This window comes from Loxodonta africana, chromosome 17 (assembly GCF_030014295.1).
Source record: "Loxodonta africana isolate mLoxAfr1 chromosome 17, mLoxAfr1.hap2, whole genome shotgun sequence".
NCBI lineage: Eukaryota > Metazoa > Chordata > Mammalia > Proboscidea > Elephantidae > Loxodonta > Loxodonta africana.
Window position 1 is genome coordinate 42,169,111 of NC_087358.1, and position 25,970 is coordinate 42,195,080.

At 39.0% G+C, this 25,970-nt stretch overlaps 1 protein-coding gene across 2 annotated transcripts in view; it reads left to right on the top strand.

Annotated features, from left to right (window-relative positions):
• Positions 1 to 25,970, top strand: part of PCDH9 (protocadherin 9) — a 1,059,620-nt gene that overhangs the window by 644,861 nt on the left and 388,789 nt on the right. For both annotated transcript variants that reach the window (XM_064270054.1, XM_023551235.2), the window contains one exon: positions 20,280 to 20,481. In XM_064270054.1, the coding sequence (XP_064126124.1) occupies positions 20,280 to 20,481 (202 nt within the window). The remainder of the gene's footprint in view (positions 1 to 20,279; positions 20,482 to 25,970) is intronic.

A 25,970-nucleotide genomic window follows, 5' to 3' on the forward strand; every position in this document is an offset into this window, starting at 1 on the left:
GCTACTTTGAAAAGAGTTATATATGAAAATATCATTTCAAATAAAGAAAAAGCATATCTTCATCAGATTTACCAATGAGATAGAATAGAGGAAAAACAAGTTCACATAGAGAACATTAACACTGTTTTGCCTTTTGCTATATCATAGCTTCTGGTCCATACACACACACACACATAAACACACTGTTTAGGAATAGTTAGTTAAGTTAGATAGATTAGATATATAGATAGCATCTTAGTTATCTAGTGTTGCTATAACAGAAATACCACAAGTGGATGGCTTTAACAAAGAGAAGTTTATTCTCTCACAGTCTGGAAGTCTGAATTCAGGATGCCAGCTCCAGGGGAAGGCTGTCTCTCTCTGTCAGCTCTGGGGAAAGGTCCTTGTCATCATCCTTCCTCAGTCAAGGAACTTCTCAGTGCAGGGATCCCAGGTTCAAAGGAGGCACTATTCTTCTGGCTTTTGTTTCTTGGTGGTATGAGGTTCCCTCCCTCCCCCGCACTGCCTCCCACTCATTTCTCTCTTTTATATCTCAAAAGAGGCTGACTTAAAACACAACCTAATGCTGTAGATTGAATTATGCCTTATTAACATAACTGTATCTAATCCTACCTCATTAATATCATAGAGGTAAGATTTGCAACACATAGGAAAAATCACACAGTCTGGGAATACTTAGCCAAGTTGATACACATTTTGGGGACATACAATCAAATCAATAACATTCCACCCTTTGGTCCGTCAAAATTCATGTCTTTGCTACATATAAAATGTATTTACCTCATCATGTTGTTGTTGTTGTTGTTAGGTGCCATCAGGTCGGTTACTCATAGAGATCCTATGTACAACAGAACAAAACACTGCCTAGTCCTGTACCATTCTCACAATCATTGCTTTGTTTAAGCCCATTTTTGCAGTGTGTCAATCCATCTCATTGAGGGTCTTCCTCTTTTTCCCTGACCCTCTCCTTTACCATCATCCCATCATATCATAGCAAAAATCTTAAATCAACTCCAAGTCCAAAATCCAAAAATTCCTCTTCATCTATGAAATCTAGAATACAAGTTATCTGCTCCCAAAGTGCAATGGTAGAACAGGCACAAGCTAGGTATTTCCATTTCAAATAGGAGAAATTGGAGGGAAAGAAGGAATAACAGATGCCAAGCAAATCTACAGCACACATTAGTCTTCATGGCTTGAAAATAATCTTCTGCTCTCTGAGACCATTTGTACAATGGCCCTGACCTCCAGACTCTAGGTTCTGGATTCTGAGTGGAGACCCTGCAGCCCCGGGCTTCAGCTCTACCTTCCAGGCCCATTGGGATGGCAACACTGGTCCCTCACATTTGGGTGGCCCCATTCTCCTAGTCCATCTGCGTGGCAACTCCACCCTTTGAGACCGCAGAGTTTGTGACCCTACCCTTTGAAACTGCTTCCCATGTTCCTTGTCTCTTCTGCTTCTGCTTCCTGGTTCCTTGGCCTCTTGACCCCTTGGGCCTCACTGCCCACATCTGCCTTGCTGAGCAAAGTATTCCAAAGTTCTATAACTCCACCAGTAAGTGCCTGGAGGCACCACACTCTGCCAGTAAACTTTGGCTACAAGGCACTCAGTTCTCTTTCTCCGTGGTTGGCTCCGTTACTGTCTTGAGCTGGCCTGCTGGTTCTGCTGCTGCCTTTTCTCTGCTGCTCCCTCACCATCCCTAGTGTAATAACTTTCCTCATTTCCTTCTGGGTCCTCAGCAGAATTGTCTTTGATGTCCATAATTCTACCAACAGTCTCCTCAACGCAATGGAGGTTTTTGCTGTTAGGCACTTAAAACTCTTCTAGCCTCTATCCATTCACAATTTCAAAATTGCTTGCACATTTTAGGTATCTGTTAGAGCAGCACTGCACTCTTTCCTTACCAAATTCTGTCTTTATTATTTAGTGCTGTTAGAACAGAAGCATCACAAATGGATGGCTTTAACAAAGAGAAATTTATTCTCTCACAGTCTAGGAGGCTAGAGTCTGAATTCATGGTGCCAGCTCCAAGGGAAGGCTTTCTCTTTCTGTCAGCTCTGGAGGAAGGTTCTTGTCATCCATGTTCCCTGGTCAAGGAGCTTCTCAGCACAGGGGCCTCAGGTCCAAATGAGCCACTATTCTCCTGGCTCTTATTTCTTCTTTGTATGAGTCTCCCCCATCTCTCTGCTCACTTCTCTCTTTTATATCTCAGAAAAGATTGACTTAAGACACAGCCTAATCTTGTAGATTGAATCTTGCCTCATTAACATAACTGCCTCTGATCCTACCTCATTAACATCATAACCCACCCAGTGCCGTCGTTGAGTCGATTCCGACTCATAGCAACCCTATAGGACAGAGTAGAACTGCCCCATAGAGTTTCCAAGAAGCACCTGGTGGGTTTGAAATGCTGACCTCTTGGTTAGCAGCTGTAGCCACTACACCACCAGGGTTTCCATTAACATCATAGAGGTAGGATTTACAACACATAGGAAAATCACATCAGATGACAAAATTGTGGACAATCACACAATACTGAGAATATCTAGCCAAGTTGACATGCATTTTGGGGGGGACACAGTTCAATCCATAACAGATAGATAGATTATAGATTAGATAGATAGATAGATGATAGATAAATAGATAGATTAGATAGATGATAGAGAGAGAGAGAGAGAAAGAAAGGAAAGAAGGGAGGGAGGGAGAGAGGGAGGGAGGAAGGGAGGGAGAGAGAGAGAGAAAGAGAGAGAGAGAGAAAGAAAGAGAGAGAGAGAGAGAGAGAGAGAGAGAGAGAGAGAGAGAGAAAGAAAGAAAGAAAGAAAGAAAGAAAGAAAGAAAGAAAGAAAGAAAGAAAGAAAGAAAGAAAGAAAGAAAGAAAGAAAGAAAGAAAGAAAGAAAGAAAGAAAGAAAGAAAGAAAGAAAGAAAGAAAGAAAGAAAGAAAGAAAGAAAGAAAGAAAGAAAGAAAGAAAGAAAGAGAAAGGAAGGAAGGAAGAAAGAAAGAAAGAAAGGTGATATTTTACTTATAAATTTGATTAAAGGAACTAAATAAGAATTAGGAATGTGTTCTTGATAAGATGCATAAAGAACTCTCTGCAAATAAAATAAAAGCACTATTTTCTACATCCACAATACTCATTTATAATTTTCCACGGGATAATTAGTATTTAAATGTCAGTCATTAAGTAGTGATTTTTTTTTTTTTTTAATAAATTATTTTATTTTGTTGTTAAGAATGTACACAGCAGGACATATACTAATTGAACAATTTCTACGTGTGCAATTCAGCGACATTGATTACATTCTTCAAGTTGTGCAACTATTCTCACCCTCTTTTTATGAGTTGTTCCTTTCCGATTAACTTCCCCCTATGTTTCCTATAAGCCCCTGTGGCGCGGTCGTTAAGTGCTAGTCTGCTAACTGAAATGTCAGCAGTTCGAACTCACCAGCTGCTCTGAGGGAGAAAGGTGTGTCAGTCTGCTTGCTTAAAGATTATGGACTTCGAAACCCTATGGAGCAGTTCTACTCTGTCCTATAGGGTCGCAGTGAGTTGGAATCAACTTGATGGCAATGGGTTTTTTAAGTTTTAAGTTTCCTATCTAATCTTTTTGAGTTGCTGTTGTCAGTTTGATCCCATACAGATAGATTTTAAACGAACACAACGTTCAAGGCAAACATTCTCTACTAGTTAAGCCAAACTATTTTTTGGTTTTAAGAAAATTTCATGGGAGAGTTTTAATTTAAGGCTTAAAGATGATCTCAGGGCAACAGTTTCAGGGGTCCATCCAGCCTCCATGGATTCAGAAAATCCATATTCCATGAGAATTTGTAATTCTGTTTTTCATTTTTCCCCATTTGATCAGAATTCCGCTATAGGTTCTTTGATTAAAATGTTCAGTAACGGTAGTTGGGCACCATCTAGTTCTTCCGGTCTTTTGGCAAAGAAGGATGTTGTTAATGGAGGCAATTAGCCACATATTTCATTTCCTCCTACTTTTCCTGGCTCCTTCTTCTATTGCTCCAGGTGAATAGAGACCAATTGTCGTACCTTGGATGACATTTGCAAGCTTTTTTGTTTTGACTTGTAATATTGAATTGGTTCCGGTTTCATGTTATTTTGTTCTTTGAGGATAAGGCAAGAAACTGTCATTGCAAAGATTACAGCATTAGGTAAAGAATGTAAGAATAGAAATTAGAACAGCAGAGAAATGCTAATGCAACGTTTGGCATTCCTTAGCTCAAAGAAGGCTCATCTGTTGTGTACGAGAAATTTTTGTTCTCTTAGACTGTAAATGATGTGAGAATGAAAATAACACTTAAAAATTAAAATATGTTTTACTATTACAAAGGCAATTCATGGATATTTTAGTGTACCTGCCCAAAACAATATAATTTTTAAATGCTGTAATTTCACCACCAAACAATGCCGTCTGAAACATTTGGTATATGAACATTCAGACTTAAGTTTCAGCATATTTACACACTCAGGCACATTAAGAAAAATGCAGTTGTACTTAGCAAAATTTTTCTTAACCTGATTTTTATACTTAAGCATAGATTACAAACATTTTCCGTATCAATAAATATTAACTAATGTAATTTTAAGTGCTGTATAATATTCAGTTGCATGATATTACATAATTTAATAATTAATCACCTATTACACATTTCACTGTTTTCTACTTTTCTGCCTTTTATGCAAAAACACAATGCATCTTATCACCAAATCTTTGCACACAGGAATTTTTCTAGACCAATGCAACTGGTGCAAATTATTAACACACTCAGCTGCTAAAGAAGAAGTTGGAGGTTTGAATTCCCCCAGAGGCATCTCAAAAGAAAAGCTTATCAATCTACTTCCAAAAAATTAGCCACTGAAAGCCCAATGGAGCACAGTTCTACTCTAACACACATGGAGTTGCCATGAGTCAGAATCGACTGGACAGCAGCTGGCGGTGGTGGCGGTGATGGTACTGGAATTGTAGTCTTAAATGAGAGTCATTTATTTGTAGATAAGAAACACACAGAAGAAACATACAAGCAAAGGCTGGGGTTTGCTTTGTAGTTCATTCTTTCAGTGTCTCTTGAAATGTACTGCACAGCTTGGGAGCCTATATATCTTCCTACCTAGACAGGCTTGAATTTTCCCTCCTTTTTCTTTCTGCTAATTTGCCGGAAAAAAAAAAAATATTGGAAAAATAATTGGTGATGTTTCTCAGATCAAACTGGCATGGGACCTTCAGAGCTGAAGATTCTGGACAGACCCATATTTGTACACATGGCTTTTTACACTTAGAGTACAGAGTCTCTGAGGAAAACTTACACTTCTCAGAATTCGTAGCAGCAGCCCTGATACAAAATAATGTGAAGCAGCCTTCGTAGTTACTGGTTTCCATCTTATTTTTTCTCGGGGCAGCTAGACACCTGGAGCTAACCTGTCAGTGATGAATCTGATAAGCAATTGTGATGTTCAAACCATTAACCAGACAGAACCCATAACAATAGTGCTCCCTGTGGGAGAAAATGGAGAGGGTAAGAAATATATTTATGAAAGCGAAATGTAAGTGCCCAGGCTCTGGAAAGGATGAAGTAGGCTCATGATCACATGGGTTGTCCCAATTTAGTCAGGCAGGGTTTGACTACAGTGGTAACCAGATTGGGCATCTTTCCAGCGTGATAAGCCAAGAAGTAAAATCCCCAGAAACAGTGAGTATAAACTTCTCCCTCTTTCCTCTATCCAAATATACAAACAATTATAGGTTTCTTGAAAGGATAAGGGGAAATACTTCACTTTCTCTGAAGAGAAACCGTGTATTCTAGACTGTCATTCTCTCCCACCCCTCACTCCTACCAAAGAGCTGGTTCACTTTCAGAATTGCCCCTGAGCTGACATGATATACAGGGTCATTATGAAACACGCCAAGATTCCGTGGTTCAGACATTTCTCTTCTGAGACGAAAATTCATTGTTTTTTTTTTCCCCCTTGGGGTGAAGGAATTATGTCTTTAAAGCAAACCAAACATTGATAGAACTAGAGGTTCAAAAGAAAATGCGTAGCCATATATTTCAAGAATTATAGCTACGTTTTATTGAGTACCTACTGTGTGCCAAGTAGCATATACCAGGAACATTTATTTTGTCTATTTTGTGCCTTGTGAATAGTCGTTCAGGGAAAGCAAGGTTGTCTTCATTTTAGAAAGCCAGGAACTCATTCAAAAAAATCAAGCACCTTGCCCCCGGCCAGTGGCTGCAGAGATCTGGCTCTGGTTCCTTACCTGCTGCTGCTGTGCTCAATCCGAACAACTCTTGTGGAGTTCTTGATGACACCTGCAACTCCTGTTCCTCCTTCATTGACCCTCATTCTCCTGTGTTTTCGATTTATTCAAATCTTCTCCTTTCATCAACCTTGATATTTCACAGTCTTCTTGCATCAATCATTATGAAGATAGAGATTTCTTTCCTGGATAATTTGGTTCACACTGTAATATCAGCATCCTTTGTTCATCACAACTTCTCATTCCCCACCAGGCAGATAAATTGTGCACAATTCTGGCAATTAAGACTTAAATATCTTTAAGTCAAATTAATTAGGAAATATTTCCATAAAACACACTCGTTTAGACATTATATCACTCTAATTTACAGTGGCTCTTTGCAAATAAATAACACTAAATTTACATCTTATTCTGAGTTATAAAGTGTTAAAGAAATATAATAGTATGATATATGTGAAATGGAGTTTAATAAGCTGTACTACAAATAGTTTTGAGAAACAAGTGTTAATTTGTGTTTCCTGGGTAATCATTGTCAGGCATATAGTAGATGCTCAATAATTTTTTTTCCTAATAACCACGCTGTGAGAACTGTTAGATAAAGACATAATTGCTGTTGTATATTTGAACATTTCATAGCAGAAAAAACAAGTTTTATTGCAATAAAAGCTCTGTAAACTATGTTTAGAAGAGTATCACAAATACTTTTTTATTTTTTATTTATATCTACGAAATATGTCCCCCATGTGTCTGTCAGTTTGTCATACTGTGGGGGCTTGTGTGTTGCTTCGATGCTGGAAGCTATGCCACCAGTATTCAGATACCAGCAGGGTTACCTATGGAGGACAGGTGTCAGCTGAGCTTCCAGACTAAGACAGACTAGGAAGAAGGACCCTGCAGTCTGCTTCAGAAAAGAATTAGCCAGTGAAAACCTTATGAATAGCAGGAGAACACTGTCTGATATAGTGCTGGAAGATGAGCTCTACCCAGGTTGGAAGGCGCTCAAAAGATGACCGGGGAAAAGCTGCCTCCTCAAAGTAGAGTTGACCTTGATGATGTGGATGGAGTAAAGCTTTCGGGACCTTCATTTGCTGATGTGGCATGACTCAAAATGAAAAGAAACAGCTGCAAACATCTGTTAATAATCAGACCTGGAATGTACGAAGTATGAACCCAGGAAAACTGGAAATCATCATAATGAAATGGAATGCATAAACATCGGTGTCCTAGTCATTAGTGAGCTGAAATGGACTGGTATTGGCCATTTTGAATCAGGCAATCATATGGTCTACTATGCCGGGAATGACAGCTTGAAGAGGAATGGTGTTTCATTCATTGTCAAAAAGAATTTTTCAAGATCTGTCCTGAAATACAATGCTGTCCATGATAAGATAATATCCATACGCCTACAAGGAAGACTAGTTAATACAACTATTATTGAAATTTACACACCAACCACTAAGGCCACAGATGAAGAAATTGAAGGTTTTTACCAGCTTCTGCAGTCTGAAATTGATCAAACATGCAATCAGGATGCATTGATAATTACTGGTGATTGGAATGTGAAAGTTGGAAACAAAGAAGAGGGCTCAGTAGTTGGAAAATATGGTGTTGGTAATAGAAACAATTCCAGAGATCACATGATAGAATTTTGCAAGACAACATCTACATTACAAATACCTTTTTCACCAACATAAACGGTGACTATACACATGGACGTCACTAGATGGAATACACAGGAATCAAATCGATTACATCTGTGGAAAGAGATGATGGGAAAGCTCAATATCATCGGTCAGAACAAGGCCAGGGGCTGAGCGTGGAGCAACCATCAACTGGTCATATGCAAGTTCAAACTGAGCTGAAGAAAATTAGAACAAGTCCACAAGAGCCAAGGTATGACCTTAAGTATACCCCACCTGAATTTAGAGACCATCTCAGGAATAGATTTGACATATTGAACACTAATGAACGAAGACCGGATGAGTTGTGGAATGACATCAAGGACATCACATATGAAGAAAGCAAGAGGTCATTGAAAAGCAGAAAGAAAGAAAAAAAAGACCAAGATGGATGTCAGAAGAGACTCTGAAACTTGTTTTCAAATGTTGAGCAGTTAAAGCAAAAGGAAGAAATGATGAAGTAAAAGTACTGAACAGAAGATTTCAAAGGGCAGCTGGAGAAGACAAAGTAAAGTATTATAATGACATGTGCAGAGAGCTGGAGATGGAAAATCAAAAAAGGAAGGATGCGCTCAGCATTTCTCAAGCTGAAAGAACTGAAGAAAAAATTCAAGTCTCAAGCTGCAACAGTGAAGGATTCTGTGTGGAAAATATTAAATGACACAGGAAGCATCAAAAGAAGATGCAAGCATACACAGAGCCATTATACCAAAAAGAATTAGTCGACGTTCAGCCATTTCAAGAGGTAGCATATGATCAGGAACCAATGGTACTGAAAGAAGAAATCCAAGATGCACTGAAGGCATTGACGAGAAACAAGGTTCCAGGAATTGACGGAATATCAATTGAGATGTTTCAACGAATGAATGCATTGCTGGAAGTGCTCACTCATCTATGCCAAGAAACTTGGAATACTGCAACCTCGCCAACCGGCTGGAAGAGATCCATATTTATGCCTATTCCCAAGAAAGGTGATCCAACTGAATGTGCAAATTATCAAACAATATCATTAGTATCATACTCAAGCAAAATGTTGCTGAAGATCATTCGAAAGGGCTGCAGCAGTACATTGACAGGGAACTGCCAGAAATTCAGGCCAGATCCGGAAGAGGATGTGGAACCAGAGATATTATTGCTGATGTCAGGTGAATCTTGGCCGAAAGCAGAGAATACCAGAAGAATGTTTACCTGTGTTTTATTGACTATGCAAAGGTATTTGACTCTGTGGATGATAATAAATTATGGATAATATTGCCAGGGATGGGAATTCCAGAACCCTTAACTGTGCTCATGAGAAAACTGTATGTAGATCAAGAGGCAGTTGTTTGAACAGAAAAAGGGGATACTGCATGGTTTAAAGTCAGGAAAGGTGTGTGCCAGCGCTGTATTCTTTCACCATACCTATTCAATCTGTATACTGAGAAAATAATCCAAGAAGCTGGACTATATGAAGAAGAATGAGGCATAAGGATTGAAGAAAGACTCATTAACAACCTATGTTATGCAGATGACACAACTTTTCTTGCTTCAAGTGAAGAGGACCTGAAACACTTACTGATGAAGATCAAAGACAACAGCTTTCAGCACAGCTTACAACTCAACATAATGACAACAAAAATCCTCACAACTGGACCAGTAAGCAACACCATGATTAGCGGAGAAAAGATTGAAGTTGTCAAGAATTTCATTTTACTTGGATCCATAATCAACAGCCGTGGAAGCCGCAGCCAAGAAATCAAAAGATGCATTGCATTGGTTAAATCTGCTGCAAACGACCTCTTTAAATTGTTGAAAAGCAAAGATGTCACCTTGAAGACTAGGTGCACCTGACCCAAGCCATGGTATTTTCAGTAGCATCATATGCATGTGAAAGCTGGATAATGGATAAGGAAGACTGAAGAAGAATTAACACCTTTGAATTATGGTGTTGGCAATGGATATTGAATATACCATGGACTGCCTGAAGATTGAACAAATCTGTCTTGGAAGAAGTACCGACAGAGTGCTTCTTAGAAGCAAGGATGGCAAGACTGCGTCTCACATACTTTGGACATGTTGTCAGGATGAATCCATCTCTGGAGAAGGACATCATGCTTGGTGAAGTATAAGGTCAGTGGAAAAGTGGAAGACCCTCAAAGAGATGCTCTGACACAGTGGCTGCAACAATGAGCTCAAGCATAACAACGATTATGAGGATGGTGCAGGACAGGGCAGTGTTTCTGTGGTATATAGGGTCACTATGAGTTGGAACCGACTTGATGGCACCTAACAACAACAATAACAACATTGTTAGTATCTCAGAAATGTTTTATAAAGGGCCCAGAACCATCTGTTCCATTGTCTTTCCCATGTGTCTTGACTTCTTTTTTACTCATCTGAACTGTAACTAAGTGTGATTGATCACATCATAGCTACTTTAATCACTGACACTATGGACTTGTTAGTATATTGCTTTTAGAGTGATTATACATATATTTCTATTTGACTATCACATATATGGGGCAGCAGCCATGCTCATTATGCTTCAGTCCTTCATTTACTCTTCATCAAAAAAGTTTGTTGATAAATGAAGGACATATTAAAACAGAAAATTCGTGTCTTATTGGTTTTTCCTAAAGACTTAAATTCATATGAGAGTGGAAATACTGTAACAATTTAAAATAACCTTCTTTGTACAATGAGGAGTACATTTCAGATATTAATACTAAAGTTTGGCTTGTATAGGTTTTAGAACCCACCTAGGCACTGTTCAAAATCTATTGCAAGGAGAATGCTGCCACCAAGATAGCAGTGCATGAAGGTGAAACATGCTACAATGGACTCAATTAGCACCATTATGGTTATAGTTTATGTGATGTTGGGATCAGTTCATTAAAAACGTGCTGGGAGAGGGGGCCAGGATGGCGGACTAGGTGGACGCTCCCGCGGATCCCTCTTGCAACAAAGACTCGGAAAAACAAGGGAATCGATCACATACATAACAATCTATGAACTCTGAACAACAAGCACAGACTTAGAGACGGAGGACGAACAAATACGGGCAGACAGCGACTGTTTTCAGAACTAGGAGCCAGCGCACCAGGCAGGTGACCTTCGGAGCTCGATCTGGGGCAGAGCCCAGGGGGGCAGACGGCACAGAAAGGGGGCCCACCCCTTCCCCCCCGAACCCATCCCGGGAGGAAGCCTAGCAGGTTGGCGCGGGCGGCGTAGGGGCGCAGCCGGAGGGAGAAACACCCGGGAGGCAGTGACTGATCTGAGAGGGGGGAGAACAGCGTCCCAGCTGGGGTGCCCTGCTGTCCGCCGGGAGTTAGGCGAGAAGCCGACGGGGCGCGCGCGGGGGGGGGGGTCAGCTGTGTTTCCCTGGAGTGACCCCAGGGCGGGGCCCACGCGTTCGTGCGGGAGGACGCGCACCCAGTCCGCGCGTGTGGCACGGCACACCAGAGGGAGAAATCCCCGGAGGTGTCTGGTCTCAAAACAGGGAAAGCAGCATCCCAGACGGGGAGCCATTCCGCTGCGATCTGGGCACGCGCGCGCGCGCGCGGGCGGGGCATGAGCGCGGGGTCCATTTTTATTACCCTGAATTGACCCAGAGGGCGGGAACACCTGGTCGTGCGAGTGACGCCCTCCCAGTTTGCGCGAGAGGTGCGGCACACTGGAAGGAGAAGTCCCCGGGAGGAACTGATTGGTCCCAAAGCGCAGAAAGTAGCATCCCAGACAAAGTGCCGCCCTGCTGGGGCTTGGGCGCGCGCACGAGCGGGCCGTGAGCGCGGAGTCCATTTTTATTGCCCTGAATTGACCCAGGGGGCGGGCCCACCTGGCCGTGCGGAGGAACTGATTGGTCCCGAAGCGCAGAAACTAGCGTCCCAGACGGGGTTCCGTCCTGCTGGGGCTTGGGCGCGCGCACGAGCGGGGCGTGAGCACGGAGTCCATTTTTATTGCCCTGAATTGACCCAGGGGGCGGGCCCACCTGGCCGTGCAGGTGACGCAACCCAGTTCGCGCGAGAGGTGTGGCGCTCCGGAAGGAGAAGTCCCGGGGAGGAAGTGACTGGTTCCCGAACAGGGAAAGCAGCGTCTCAACCCGGAAGTCATCCCGCTGGGATTTGGGCGCGCGCACAGGCGGGGCGTGACCGCGGGATCTAATTATAATCGCCTGAATAGACCCTGGGGGCGGGCCCACCCGTTCGTGCGGGAAACGCCCACCCAGTGCCCACGAGCGGTGCCGCGCACCGGAGGAAGTCCCCAGGAGGAAGGGACTGGTTTTCGAGCAAGGAAAGCAGTGTCCTAGCCAGGGACCCGTCCAGCCCGGATTTTGGCAAACGGGGGCGGAGCGTGAACGTGGTGTTCAGCTCTATATTCTGTGGTGCTACACTCCTAGCTCTCAGATCCCTCCCCCACCCTCCCCAGGCGACCCCATTAACATCCGAATACCCGGAGCCAGAGAGAGAATTCAGATAGGGATCTGACTGCATTTTTTTTTAGCTGACTACTGGGAAAATCTAGTTTCCCAGTGATGGCTCGGAGACAGCAGTCCATATCAAACCACATAAAGAAACAGACCATGACAGCTTCTCCAACCCCCCAAACAAAAGAATCAAAATCTTTCCCAAATGAAGATACAATCCTGGAATTATCAGATACAGAATATAAAAAACTAATTTACAAAATGCTTAAAGATATCACGAATGAAATTAGGATAACTGCAGAAAAAGCCAAGGAACACACTGATAAAACTGTTGAAGAACTCAAAAAGATTATTCAAGAACATAGTGGAAAAATTAACAAGTTGCAAGAATCCATAGAGAGACAGCATGTAGAAATCCAAAAGATTAACAATAAAATTACAGAATTTGACAACGCAATAGAAAGTCAGAGGAGCAGACTCGAGCAATTAGAATGTAGACTGGGACTTCTGGAGGACCAGGGAAACAACACCAACATAGCTGGAAAAAAATCAGATAAAAGAATTAAAAAAAATGAAGAAACCCTAAGAATCATGTGGGACTCTATCAAGAAGGATAACTTGCGAGTGATTGGAGTCCCAGAACAGGGAGGGGGGACAGAAAACACAGAGAAAATAGTTGAAGAACTCCTGACACAAAACTTCCCTGACATCATGAAAGAAGAAAGGATATCTATCCAAGATGCTCATCGAACCCCATTTAAGATTGATCCAAAAAGAAAAACACCAAGACATATCATCATCAAACTTGCCAAAACCAAAGACAAACAGAAAATTTTAAAAGCAGCCAGGGAGAAAAGAAAGGTTTCCTTCAAGGGAGAATCAATAAGAATAAGTTCAGACTACTCAGCAGAAACCATGCAGGCAAGAAGGGAATGGGACGACATATACAGAGCACTAAACGAGAAAAACTGCCAACCAAGGATCATATATCCAGCAAAACTCTCTCTGAAATATGAAGGAGAAATTAAGATATTTACAGATAAACACAAGTTTAGAGAATTTGCAAAAACTAAACCAAGACTGCAAGAAATGCTAAAGGAGATTGTTTGGCCTGATGACCAATAATATCAGGTACCAGCACAATACAAGGACACAAAACAGAACGTCCTGATATCAACGCAACTCAAACAGGGAAAGCACAAAAACAAACAAATTAAGACTAATTCTAAAAAATAAATAAATAAACAAAATAATACATACAACAGGAAATCATGGAAATCAATAGCTAAACGATCAAAATAATCAAAAAGAGGGACTAAATATAGGAGGCATTGAACTGCCAGATGGAGAGTGATACAAGGCGAAATAGAAGGATACAAATTAGGGTTTTACTTAGAAAAATAGGGGTAAATAAAAAGGTAACCACAAAAAGGAATATCAATTCCATAACTCAAGAAAAAAGCCAAGAAAAACGTAACGACTCAATAAACACAAAGTTAAACATTATGAAAATGAGGATCTCACAAGCTACTAAGAAAAACGTCTCAGCACAAAAAAGCATGTGGAAAAATGAAATGGCCAACAACACACATAAAAAGGCATCAAAATGACAGCACTAAAAACTTACTTATCTATAATTACGCTGAATGTAAATGGACTAAATGCACCAATAAAGAGACAGAGAGTCACGGACTGGATAAAAAAACACGATCCATCTATATGCTGCCTACAAGAGACACACCTTAGACTTAGAGACACAAACAAACTAAAACTCAAAGGATGGAAAAAAGTATATCAAGCAAACAATAAGCAAAAAAGAAGAGGAGTAGCAATATTAATTTCTGACAAAATAGACTTTAGACTTAAATCCGCCACAAAGGATAAAGAAGGACACTATATAATGATAAAAGGGACAATTGATCAGGAAGACATAACCATACTAAATATTTATGCACCTAATGACAGGGCTGCAAGATACATAAATCAAATTTTAACAGAATTGAAAAGTGAGATAGACACCTCCACATATATAGTAGGAGACGTCAACACACCACTTTCGGAGAAGGACAGGACATCCAGTAAGAAGCTTAATAGAGACACGGAAGACCTACTTACAACAATCAACCAACTTGACCTCATTGACTTATACAGAACTCTCCACCCAACTGCTGCAAAATATACTTTTTTTTCTAGCGCACATGGAACATTCTCTAGAATAGACCACATATTAGGGCATAAAACAAATCTTTGCAGAATCCAAAACATCGAAATATTACAAAGCATCTTCTCAGACCACAAGGCAATGAAGCTAGAAATCAATAACAGAAAAACTAGGGAAAAGAAATCAAATACTTGGAAAATGAACAATACCCTCCTGAAAAAAGACTGGGTTATAGAAGACATCAAGGAGGGAATAAGGAAATTCTTAGAAAGCAACGAGAATGAAAATACTTCCTATCAAAACCTCTGGGACACAGCAAAAGCAGTGCTCAGAGGCCAATTTATATCGATAAATGCACACATACAAAAAGAAGAAAGAGCCAAAATCAGAGAACTGTCCCGACAACTTGAGCAAATAGAAAGTGAGCAACAAAAGAATCCATCAGGCACCCGAAGAAAACAAAGAATAAAAATTAGAGCTGAACTAAATGAATTAGAGAACAGAAAAACAATTGAAAGAATTAACAAAGCCAAAAGCTGGTTCTTTGAAAAAATTAACAAAATTGATAAACCATTGGCTAGACTGACTAAAGAAAAACAGGAAAGGAAACAAATAACCCGAATAAGAAACGAGAAGGACCACATCACAACAGAACCAAATGAAATCAAAAGAATCATATCAGATTACTACATAAAATTGTACTCTAACAAATTTGAAAACCTAGAAGAAATGGATAAATTCTTGGAACAACACTACTTACCTAAACTAACACATACAGAAGTAGAACAACTAAATAGACCCATTACAAAAAAAGAGATTGAAATGGTAATCAAAAAACTCCCAACAAAAAAAAGTCCTGGCCCAGATGGCTTCACTGCAGAGTTCTACCAAACCTTCAGAGAAGACTTAACACCATTACTATTGAAGGTATTTCAAAGTATAGAAAAAGACGGAATACTACCCAACTCATTCTATGAAGCCACCATCTCCCTGATACCAAAACCAGGTAAAGACATTACAAAAAAAGAAAATTTTAGACCTATATCCCTCATGAACATAGATGCAAAAATCCTTAATAAAATTCTAGCCAATAGAATCCAACAACACATCAAAAAAATAATTCACCCTGATCAAGTGGGATTTATACCAGGTATGCAAGGCTGGTTTAATATCAGAAAAACCATTAATGTAATCCATCACATAAATAAAACAAAAGACAAAAACCACATGATCTTATCAATTGATGCAGAAAAGGCATTTGACAAAGTCCAACACCCATTTATGATAAAAACTCTCACCAAAATAGGAATTGAAGGAAAATTCCTCAACATAATAAAGGGCATATATGCAAAGCCAACGGCCAATATCACTCTAAATGGAGAGAACCTGAAAGCATTTCCCTTGAGAACGGGAACCAGACAAGGATGCCCTTTATCACCGCTCTTATTCAACATCGTACTTGAAGTCCTAGCCAGGGCAATTAGGCTAGACAAAGAAATAAAGGGTATTCAGATTGGTAAGGAGGAAGTAAAGCTATCACTATTTGCAGATGACATGATCGTATACATGGAAAACCCTAAGAAATCCTCCAGAAAACTACTGAAACTAATAGAAGAGTTTGGAAGAGTCTCAGGATATAAAATAAACATACAAAAATCACTTGGATTCCTCTACATCAACAAAAAGAACACCGAAGAGGAAATAACCAAATCAATACCATTCACAGTAGCCCCCAAGAAGATAAAATACTTAGGAATAAATCTTACCAAGGAAGTAAAAGACCTATACAAAGAAAACTATAAAACTCTGCTACAAGAAATTCAAAAGGACACGCTTAAATGGAAAAACATACCCTGCTCATGGATAGGAAGACTCAACATAGTAAAAATGTCTGTTCTACCAAAAGCCATTTATACATACAACGCACTTCCAATCCAAATACCAATGTCATACTTTAAGGGAATAGAGAAACAAATCACTAATTTCATATGGAAAGGAAAGAATCCCCGGATAAGCAAAACATTACTGAAAAAGAAGAAGAAAGTGGGAGGCCTCACCCTACCTGATTTCAGAACCTATTATATAGCTACAGTAGTCAAAACAGCCTGGTACTGGTACAACAACAGGCACATAGACCAATGGAACAGAATTGAGAATCCAGATATAAATCCATCCACGTATGAGCAGCTGATATTTGACAAAGGACCAGTGTCAGTCAATTGGGGAAATAATAGTCTTTTTAACAAATGGTGCTGGCATACCTGGATATCCATTTGCAAAAGAATGAAACAGGACCCATACCTCACACCATGCACAAAAACTAACTCCAAGGGGATCAAAGACCTAAACATAAAGACTAAAACGATAAAAATCTTGGAAGAAAAAATAGGATCTACCCTAGGAGCCCTAATACAGGGCATAAACAGAATACAAAACATTACCAAAAATGATGAAGAGAAACCCGATAACTGGGAGCTCCTAAAAATCAAACACCTATGCTCATCTAAAGACTTCACCAAAAGAGTAAAAAGACCACCTACAGACTGGGAAAGAATATTCAGCTATGACATCTCAGACCAGCGCCTGATCTCTAAAATCTACATGATTCTGTCAAAACTCAACCACAAAAAGACAAACAACCCAATCAAGAAGTGGGCAAAGGATATGAACACACATTTCACTAAAGAAGATATTCAGGCAGCCAACAGATACATGAGAAAATGCTCTCGATCATTAGTCATTAGAGAAATGCAAATTAAAACTACGATGAGATTCCATCTGACACCAACTAGACTGGCATTAATTCAAAAATCACAAAATAATAAATGTTGGAGAGGCTGCGGAGAGACTGGAACTCTCATACACTGCTGGTGGGATTGTAAAATGGTACAACCACTGTGGAAATCCATCTGGCGTTATCTTAAACAGTTAGAAATAGAACTACCATACAAACCAGAAATCCCACTCCTCGGAATATACCCTAAAAATACAAGACCCTTCACACAAACAGATATATGCACACCCATGTTTATTGCAGCTCTGTTTACAATAGCAAAAAGCTGGAAGCAACCAAGATGTCCATCAACGGACGAATGGGTAAATAAATTGTGGTATATTCACACAATGGAATACTACGCATCGATAAAGAACAGTGACGAATCTCTGAAACATTTCATAACATGGAGGAATCTGGAAGGCATTATGCTGAGCGAAATGAGTCAGTTGCAAAAGGACAAATATTGTATAAGACCACTATTATAAGATCTTGAGGAATAGAAAAAATGGAAAAGAACACATACTTTTGTGGTTACAAAGGGGGGAGGGAGGGAGGGAGGGAGGGAGAGGGCTTTTTATTGATCAATCTGTAGATGGGAACTGCTTTGGGTGAAGGGAAAGACAACACTCAAAACAAGGAAGGTCAGCCTAATTGGACAGGATTAAAAGTAAAGAGGTTTCCGAGATAAAATGAAAGCTTCAAAGGATAGCGAAGCAGGGGCTGGGGTCTGGGGAACTTGGTTTGAGAGGACTTCTAAATCAATGGGCAAAATAATTCTATTATGAAAACACTCTGCATCCCACTTTGAATTGTGGCACCTGGGGTCCTAAATGCCAACAAGCAGCCATCTAAAATACATTAATTGGTCTCAACCCACCGGGAGCAAAGGCAAAGGAAGAACACCAAGGTCACACGACAACTAAGAACCCAAGAGACAGAAAGGGCCACTTGAACCAGAGACCTACAATATCCTGAGACCAGAAGAACAAGTTGGTGCCCGGCCACAATCGATGTCTGCCCTGTCAGGGAGCACAAGAGACAACTCCTGAGGGAGCAGGAGACCAATGGGATACAGACCCCAAATTCTCATTAAAAGACCACACCTAATGGTATGATTGCGACTAGAGGAATCCCAGAGACAATGCTCCCCAGAACTTCTGATGGCACAGGACAGGAACCAACCCCGAAGACAAATCATCAGGCATGAAAAGGACTGGTCAGTGGGGGGGAGAGAGATACTGATGAAGAGCGAGCTAATTAAATCAGGTGGACACGGGAGAGTGTGTTGGCAACTCTTGACTGGAGGGGGGATGGGAAGATAGAGAGAGATGGAAGAAGGTAAAATTGGCACGAAACGAGAGACTGTAAGGGCTGACTCAATAGGGGGAGAGCAAGTGGGAGAAGGGAGTAAGATGTATGTAAACCTACATGTGACAGACTGATTGGAATGGTAAATGTTCACTTGAAGCTTAATAAAAATTTAAAAAAAAAAAAAAAACGTGCTGAACTATCAACTCATTTCACACAAGTCATTGAACAGCAATAAAGTGATTTCAGCTCTTCTCCCTTATGGCTCTGAGCTGGTTTTGAACCAGGGACTCACAGAAAATAAGTAATGCTCTATTTTCAGTCTATAAAAACACATTTATAGAGTAGCAGTACATACAACGGTATAGCAATTTGCCTCTAAATGCATTCCTTTTTTGTGTGTGTGTGAGAATGGGTACAATCTTTTAATCATCTCCAAAAAAAAAAAGTAACTGTTAAGTGCTTGAGAGGATTGTATTTTATATTATACTTTGTATATTAATATTATTTGTTTTGTTTAATTGTATATTTAAACTGTATTAAATCTGAATATAACTGGTCACATGTGGCATGACAAAGCAGAATAAATATTAAGCACAGTCCTATATAGAGCACAAATTTACTGCTCATACATTTCACAATGCCTAAAACGCCCTAATATATAGCTGCAAATATTCTCACATCTCATGGATTACATCAACTATAAGATCATTTAACAAGAATAATAAACAGCAGTCTTTGGAAAAATGCATCATTTTATTCAAACAAGGAATTATTGACATAACCATGTACACATTACAGATCATCTCTGACAGTGAGGTTGTGCCATTAGATGCCAAAGAGATATTCCAAACACCTTTACACTGGGTTATTCTGTAACCAAGGAGCTGTCATACTGTGCTACTTTATAAGAAGTTACTAAACTCTGTTTTAGAAAAAATATTTTCTCATGTGTATCAGTAGCAATTGCACAGAGCCTATTTACTTAAATTAATTTGATTAATCGTTCCATTATTGCTTTTAAAAACAAAACACAACATTGCCATCGAGTGGATTCCGACTCATAGTTGAGTTGCCCCTTAGGGTTTCCAAGGAGCTGCTGGTGGATTTGAACTGTCGACCCTTTGGTTAGCAGCTGAGCTCTTAATCACTTAGCCACCAGGGCCCATTATTGCTTTAAAAGACAACCAAATATGTAGCTTGTTCTTTAAATATAGCAGGGAATCGTGTAGGAAATGCATTCATAGCAAAAATTAGCTTAAAACCATCAAGTAAACACAGTGTCTCAGTCATTCAAGAGAACCGGGAATGTAGTATTACGTATATATTTATTCAGATCAACGGAGCAAACACATATACGCAAAGTTCTGCTGATTTAACACTTTTCTGTAATTTTGTTGACTAAGGTAGTCTTTTTTGTCTTTCTTGCCACACTTTTCATAGGCTTAAAATTAGTTTTATGGTCTTGAAATATACAAGATTGAAATTCTTTCTGGAATGTTTCAAGTTGGACTTTACAAAGTAAATGGCAAATAATAAATGCTTGTTGCTAGCATTTAGTTTTGTTTTGCATTTACATGATGTTGTTTGTCGATAAAAATGTTTAGATTTTGCGTGCCGCGGCGCCTGTTTTATTCGGTGAGAGTGTTAATCCGCCTGTCCTGTGGTCTTCTTTGTAGTCGCAGCGGCGCGTTACGTTTCACCTTCCTGATGGCTCCCAGGAAAGCTGCAGTGACAGTGGTCTAGGAGACCACGAGCCGGTGGGTAGTGGAACCCTGATCTCACACCCTCTTCCTCTGGTTCAGCCACAGGACGAATTCTACGACCAGGTCTCTCCGGACAAGAGGACCGAAGCAGATGGCAACTCCGACCCCAACTCTGGTGAGTCCCCTAAAACTTTGACTGCTTGGAGTTGTTAAGTATTCTGGCGTGCACTTTATCTTTAAATTGTGGATAAATAATTCTGCAGAGCCAGCGGATGGACTTTGGCTGTTTTTTGCTGGTTTTGTTGTTCTGTTGTTGTATCCTTTGAAATATATCAAGCCTAATGTGCTTGATATTATGGCAGTTAAATTGTATGACGCATCGTTATTTTATGAACCATTAAAAAAGAAAAAAATGTTCAAATGTAATCTCAAGAAGACATTTGTTTTAAGACATTCTGATGTCAATGATGTTAAAATGAGAAAGCAGGCATCTTCGAATTGACAAAATACAGTTAAAGTGGAAACAGTCTCAGAATAAGAAAAAAATATATACAATTGTCCTGTGCAATGTAGAAAAAAAAAGATTATCTTTACTCTTTCCAATATATACTTAAAAAAAAAAAAAAAACTTTAAGCTGATGAAATCAAATGTAAAGAGAAGAGATAAGAAATTTGTTTTTTGTTTTGATTGTGATTTGCTCATAACCAGTATGTTGGGCAAGTAGGATGAGTGGGGTGTAATTGACAAGAACCTTTATACCCACAGACCCACACCCCAACCGAGAAACCACTGTCCATTCAAAATATGCCCCATGGGGCTACTTCTGTCTCGGAAATCCTGGAGAAGCGCTAAACCTTTTCTGGACATGCTTTTGCTAAAAAAAAAAAAAAAGGAAGAAGAAAGAAAGAACAATGTCACTGACTAGTTCACTTCTATTAAAAAAATAAGTAAATAAATACCCCCGTTGAATAATCATTATGTCCCATTCAGAGTAAAAAACATAATTTCTATTTCATTTAGAAGTTTTTCCTAACTCATCCTACACCTCATTCAGAGTGGTTGCCTATAGTGGGCAATGGGGATATGGTGGCTTCTTCCTAATTTTCTAGCTGCTTTTTCCAATCCTACTGCTTCACACAACTGAGATGCTTCTGGTATTTCTAGATGTGAAGCGGGAATATTAAGAGGAGGTTAAAAGCACAAAAGGGCTTTCTTAACTAGTTTCGTTGTGGTAATCCAGCGTTGCTGTTCTCTGAGATCCAGGAATTTAAATAGGCTCTTTTTTAGGGGAGGGAGAAGGTGGGTCTTTTGTAGATATGCTCTTACCCCAGCCTTAGCACCATCTCTACAGATCTCTGATCTGTGGTTTTTTTCTTATTGGCAGATACTATACATGTGACATTACATTTTGCACCTTCTTTCTGTGGAGTTCTTCTCCCCGTTCCAGGCTCTTAGGAGGATCTAAGTAAACGTCATGCCAGCTCTGACTCTCCCTCTTGTATGTGCTGTAACTTGGTCACATAAGGGAAACATAAGTGCGTCTTTTGACTTCACATATGGAGAAGGGTGGGCCATCCCCCAAGAGGAAACCTCTCATCACATTTAATTTGGTAGAACTGGCCAACTAGTTTCTTTAGCTCAGTCTAAGCACCACTGAATCAAATTGGTTCCATTGAATCAACTTTTCCTAGACTTGTGTGAAGGAGTCAGAAAGGTAGAATTCAAAACTGAGGGACAATGCTTTCAAAACTCCTTTCCTAGTCTCCAACTTTCCCTCTCTCCAGCTTCAAAATATCTCTTATTAACATTCAGCTAATAGTCTCAAAATCTCTTCTGTAAGTACGTGCTTTGTGGGAGTGGTTGGCCTCTCTTGCCTTGGGGCCTCAGCCAAAACCAAGACAGAGATACCCATTTGAACATACCAGTACAAATTGTTGTAGGACTTGCCAATAAAAAAAAATTTACCAAAGATGTTTTACAGAAGTATCTTCCAAGCAGTTGTAACATGTGCAGATCCAGCTGGAGGATTTACACTTAATAAGCCTAACTCAGTGCTTCATGACTTTTTTTAGCCAGATACTGAAGTATTTTAGATGCATATGCAAAAATGTCAGGGTGCAGTGAGTTTAATCAGTGGCTTTCAGAAGCTGATGAACATCTGGGTAATTTTCTAGTTAACTAATTGAATTAGAGATTTAAAAATATTCAACTAGAAAGCAGAGACAGCTTCTAGGCCTTATTACCTTTTTGGATGAAAGGAGAGTTATGCAGTTTCCTTTGCTATGGAGTCAACTGAGAAGTATCGGACTACAGAACAAATTAGCAAAATCACATCATATATACCTTTACGATATAGAAACAATTTACATGAACAAATGTTACTGAATAATTTGTTGACCATCCTAAAGAATAACACATTATAAAAATATATCTGGAGAGTAATAAAACTTATGTGTAAAATCTCATTTCAGTATTTTTTAAATAAAAAAAAATGTGGTTTATATTATATAGCTTAATTTTTAGAAACAGTAAATTCTAAATTCAAGGTGAATACAGGAAGATGTTATAGCAGATTTATTACTAAAAATAATCACATAATGATATTTGAATGTATTTGTTTATTTTTTCATGTTAGAAGAGTCAGGGATACTTTAGATCTCAGAGTAGCAGCCATTCATTCCTTCTGTGTTCCGTTAAGGAAATGTACGTTCAAGGGAAAGGGGGAAAAAAAAGAGAATAAAATTGGCATTTTGTTGATGGTTGGTGAGTTGACCTAGAAAAAAAGGACAGAAAACACATCCTATTTTGACAGATGATAGCTTCCACCAAAACCTTTCTGTTTTCTCATAACTAAGCCCATGCTTGAGAAAGCCCACGTTTTAAGTTATCCAATGAAAGAAAAGGGAAAGCAGAACATTTTACACATTTTTTAATGTGGTTAGCTCAGGCTGCCCAGTCCAGGCTTTCTCAAGCTGGAAAATTAGCCCAATATGTACGTCTACTCACCAAATGGCTTCTTAGACCTGGGCGATAGTAATGGGCCAGCTGCCAAGTGGGATAAGATAGTGGAAATCTAGTAAGGAGAGAAAAGCCTGTCTAACCTGCTTCAGGTAGCCCGGAGGGTTTTTACTAATCCAGCCACATGGAAGTAAGAGACCCAAGTCATAACACATCATGTGCACTCTAACCTTCAACTCAACACAGTGAACTTTACCTAGGACAATAAATGTTCAATAAAATGTCTTTAAACTGGAACACTGTTCTTTATAGCAATGATATCCTTATTCATCCTAGGGAAGAAAGAAGAGGAAGGTAGGGAAAGGAGGAACCCTGAGGACCGCTGGAGGCCAAAATTTCCTTTGTCACTTAATGGGAGTTAAAATATTAACCTCTTTGTAAATGTCTAAAGTAGAATTAATTAAAATAGCCTAAAAAGATAAGAGATTTGTGACTAAATGTTCCATCATATTAGGATATTATTATGATATATTTAAATTTTGCAGTCACTTTTTTTATAACTATCCTTAAGGACTTTGTGAAATGAGCTATAGTATAATTGAAGCAGTAATCTTCAGTAGCAATATTCTTCCTACCTTACTCTGTTTTCTTTGTTTTCCATGGGTTTTCTGTCTGTGTTCTGATGATACTTGGCAAGCCCTGATTTTATGGTAATTCACACTTTTGTTTGCACCTACAAAGCATGAATATCAGTATTGTTTGTAGAGTTACTAATATGTGTTGCACACGTAGTAATGCTTCTGATTTAAAAAAATAATAATTTCCATTTAAAATACTATCAAATTTATTGTGACTTTTATCATTTTTCAAAGAAATCAATACAAATGGTATGATTCTGGGGAGTTTTAGAATGTTTGGGCTTCAATGCAGGCTCTTGATTCTAAACACATACACACACACACACAGTGAATTTGACCTACAATATTTTTATTTACTTCCAGTTTCATACTTTTGGGTTGTTGGGCATTATAAATTGTATGTTATATTAAACTCTTGTTTAAAAAACAAAAAGTAAATGGTGAAGGTTTTTACATCTGATGACAAAAAAAATTAAAGTTTGCAAATGAAAAAATAACTGATGATATTTGTATATAACATTTATCTAAAATCTAGAGTAACCTTTATTATATCAGGTATGATTCTTATACCACTAATTTAGATATGCAGAAATTCAATTTTGTCTTATTTATTTTCTGTTTCAAGTCCCAACTTCACTGGTGTGGCAGAAACTTCATTTTTCCTCATAAATTCATGGGGCTGATTTAATGCCAAGGAGGAATTAAGATGTTCTGGTTCCTGGGTCATCTGTCCACTAGGATGTCCACTCACATGCCCATTGTCTAAGTTGTAAAAAAAAAAAAAAAAAAAGTTGTTTTACAAAGTCTCAAATGAGACAGCCTTCCAGTTCTCCTGGCATCTTGAAGAATACCACTCTTGCCTCCATGTGATGGGAGTTTCTGTGAGGCTATCTCTGGACTTCTGTGCCTACCTACACAGTGCAACCCATCACTATCTGGGATCTTCTTGCTTTCTACTCTCTAAGGCCCTGGAATCCAGCTTCAAGGTCTTTTCTGACATCTCCATGTTTTGCTTAGTTCTGCCCAAAGAGTATGATGTAGGATCTGTCTTCTCTATTCCCAGACCTCCATCGCCCTTTCTCCTTCCCAGCTGGGACTGGACAAATGCTTTCCTTGTATGGGTGGGGAATCCCCACTATTTTTTCTTGATGCTTTCTGTCAAAGACACATTTCTTCCTTTTTTTTTTTTTTTTGCCTCAGTACCAATCAAAAAAGAATATCCATGATAGGTTTAGCACTTTGCAAAAAATTCATTGCCTTTTTTTTTAGTTTTCCACCTTGTCTCGCCATCTCTTATGTACTAGATATCAATCTAAGTATCTGTTTGAAAATGGGTGGTAGGTAAGGGGAGGTATACACACAAAGAAAAGGACAATATATTAATATCTCAGATTATTTAGACAAGTAATTGTGTAAAATAGTATTTGTTTTTAGTGCTAAAAAATTATACAGCGTTCTATGAAATGTGGCATTTATTGCACAGTGGGTGGATATGAAAATAAGTGGCAAAGGGATTATTCTTTTTTTAACAAAGTGGGTTTTAAAAACACATGGTGAAAAACTTAACCACATAATTTATTGATTACCTGAAACATAAGTCTCACAGGAAATATAAGATAATATTTGATGCTTGTATCAGTTTTTAGAATGATGAGTTGGTGCCCTAAAAACTTCCAATTGTGATACAGACAGTTGTTTGTTTCTTTTTTGAATATCCTAAAAAAATAATTTTGATGAGCTTAAATTGGATGTTACAATTGGAGAGATGTGAATATGGACTGGGTTACTAAATGATAGTAAAAATGATTATTTCGTTAGATGTGACAACATAATTGTAGTTATATTAAAGCAAACTCCTCATCTGTTAGAGATATCTGCTAAAATTCCTATTTTATAGGAGAAATACATGATGTGTGGTATTTGTTTTAATAATACTTCAGCAAAAGAATAATAATTGTAATGGTTTGTATAATAGCAATGGTGACAATAATAAAAGAGGTACAGTTGATATAACAGTATTATAATAATAGCAATGACAGTAATAGCAATATATTAAGCAATAAAATG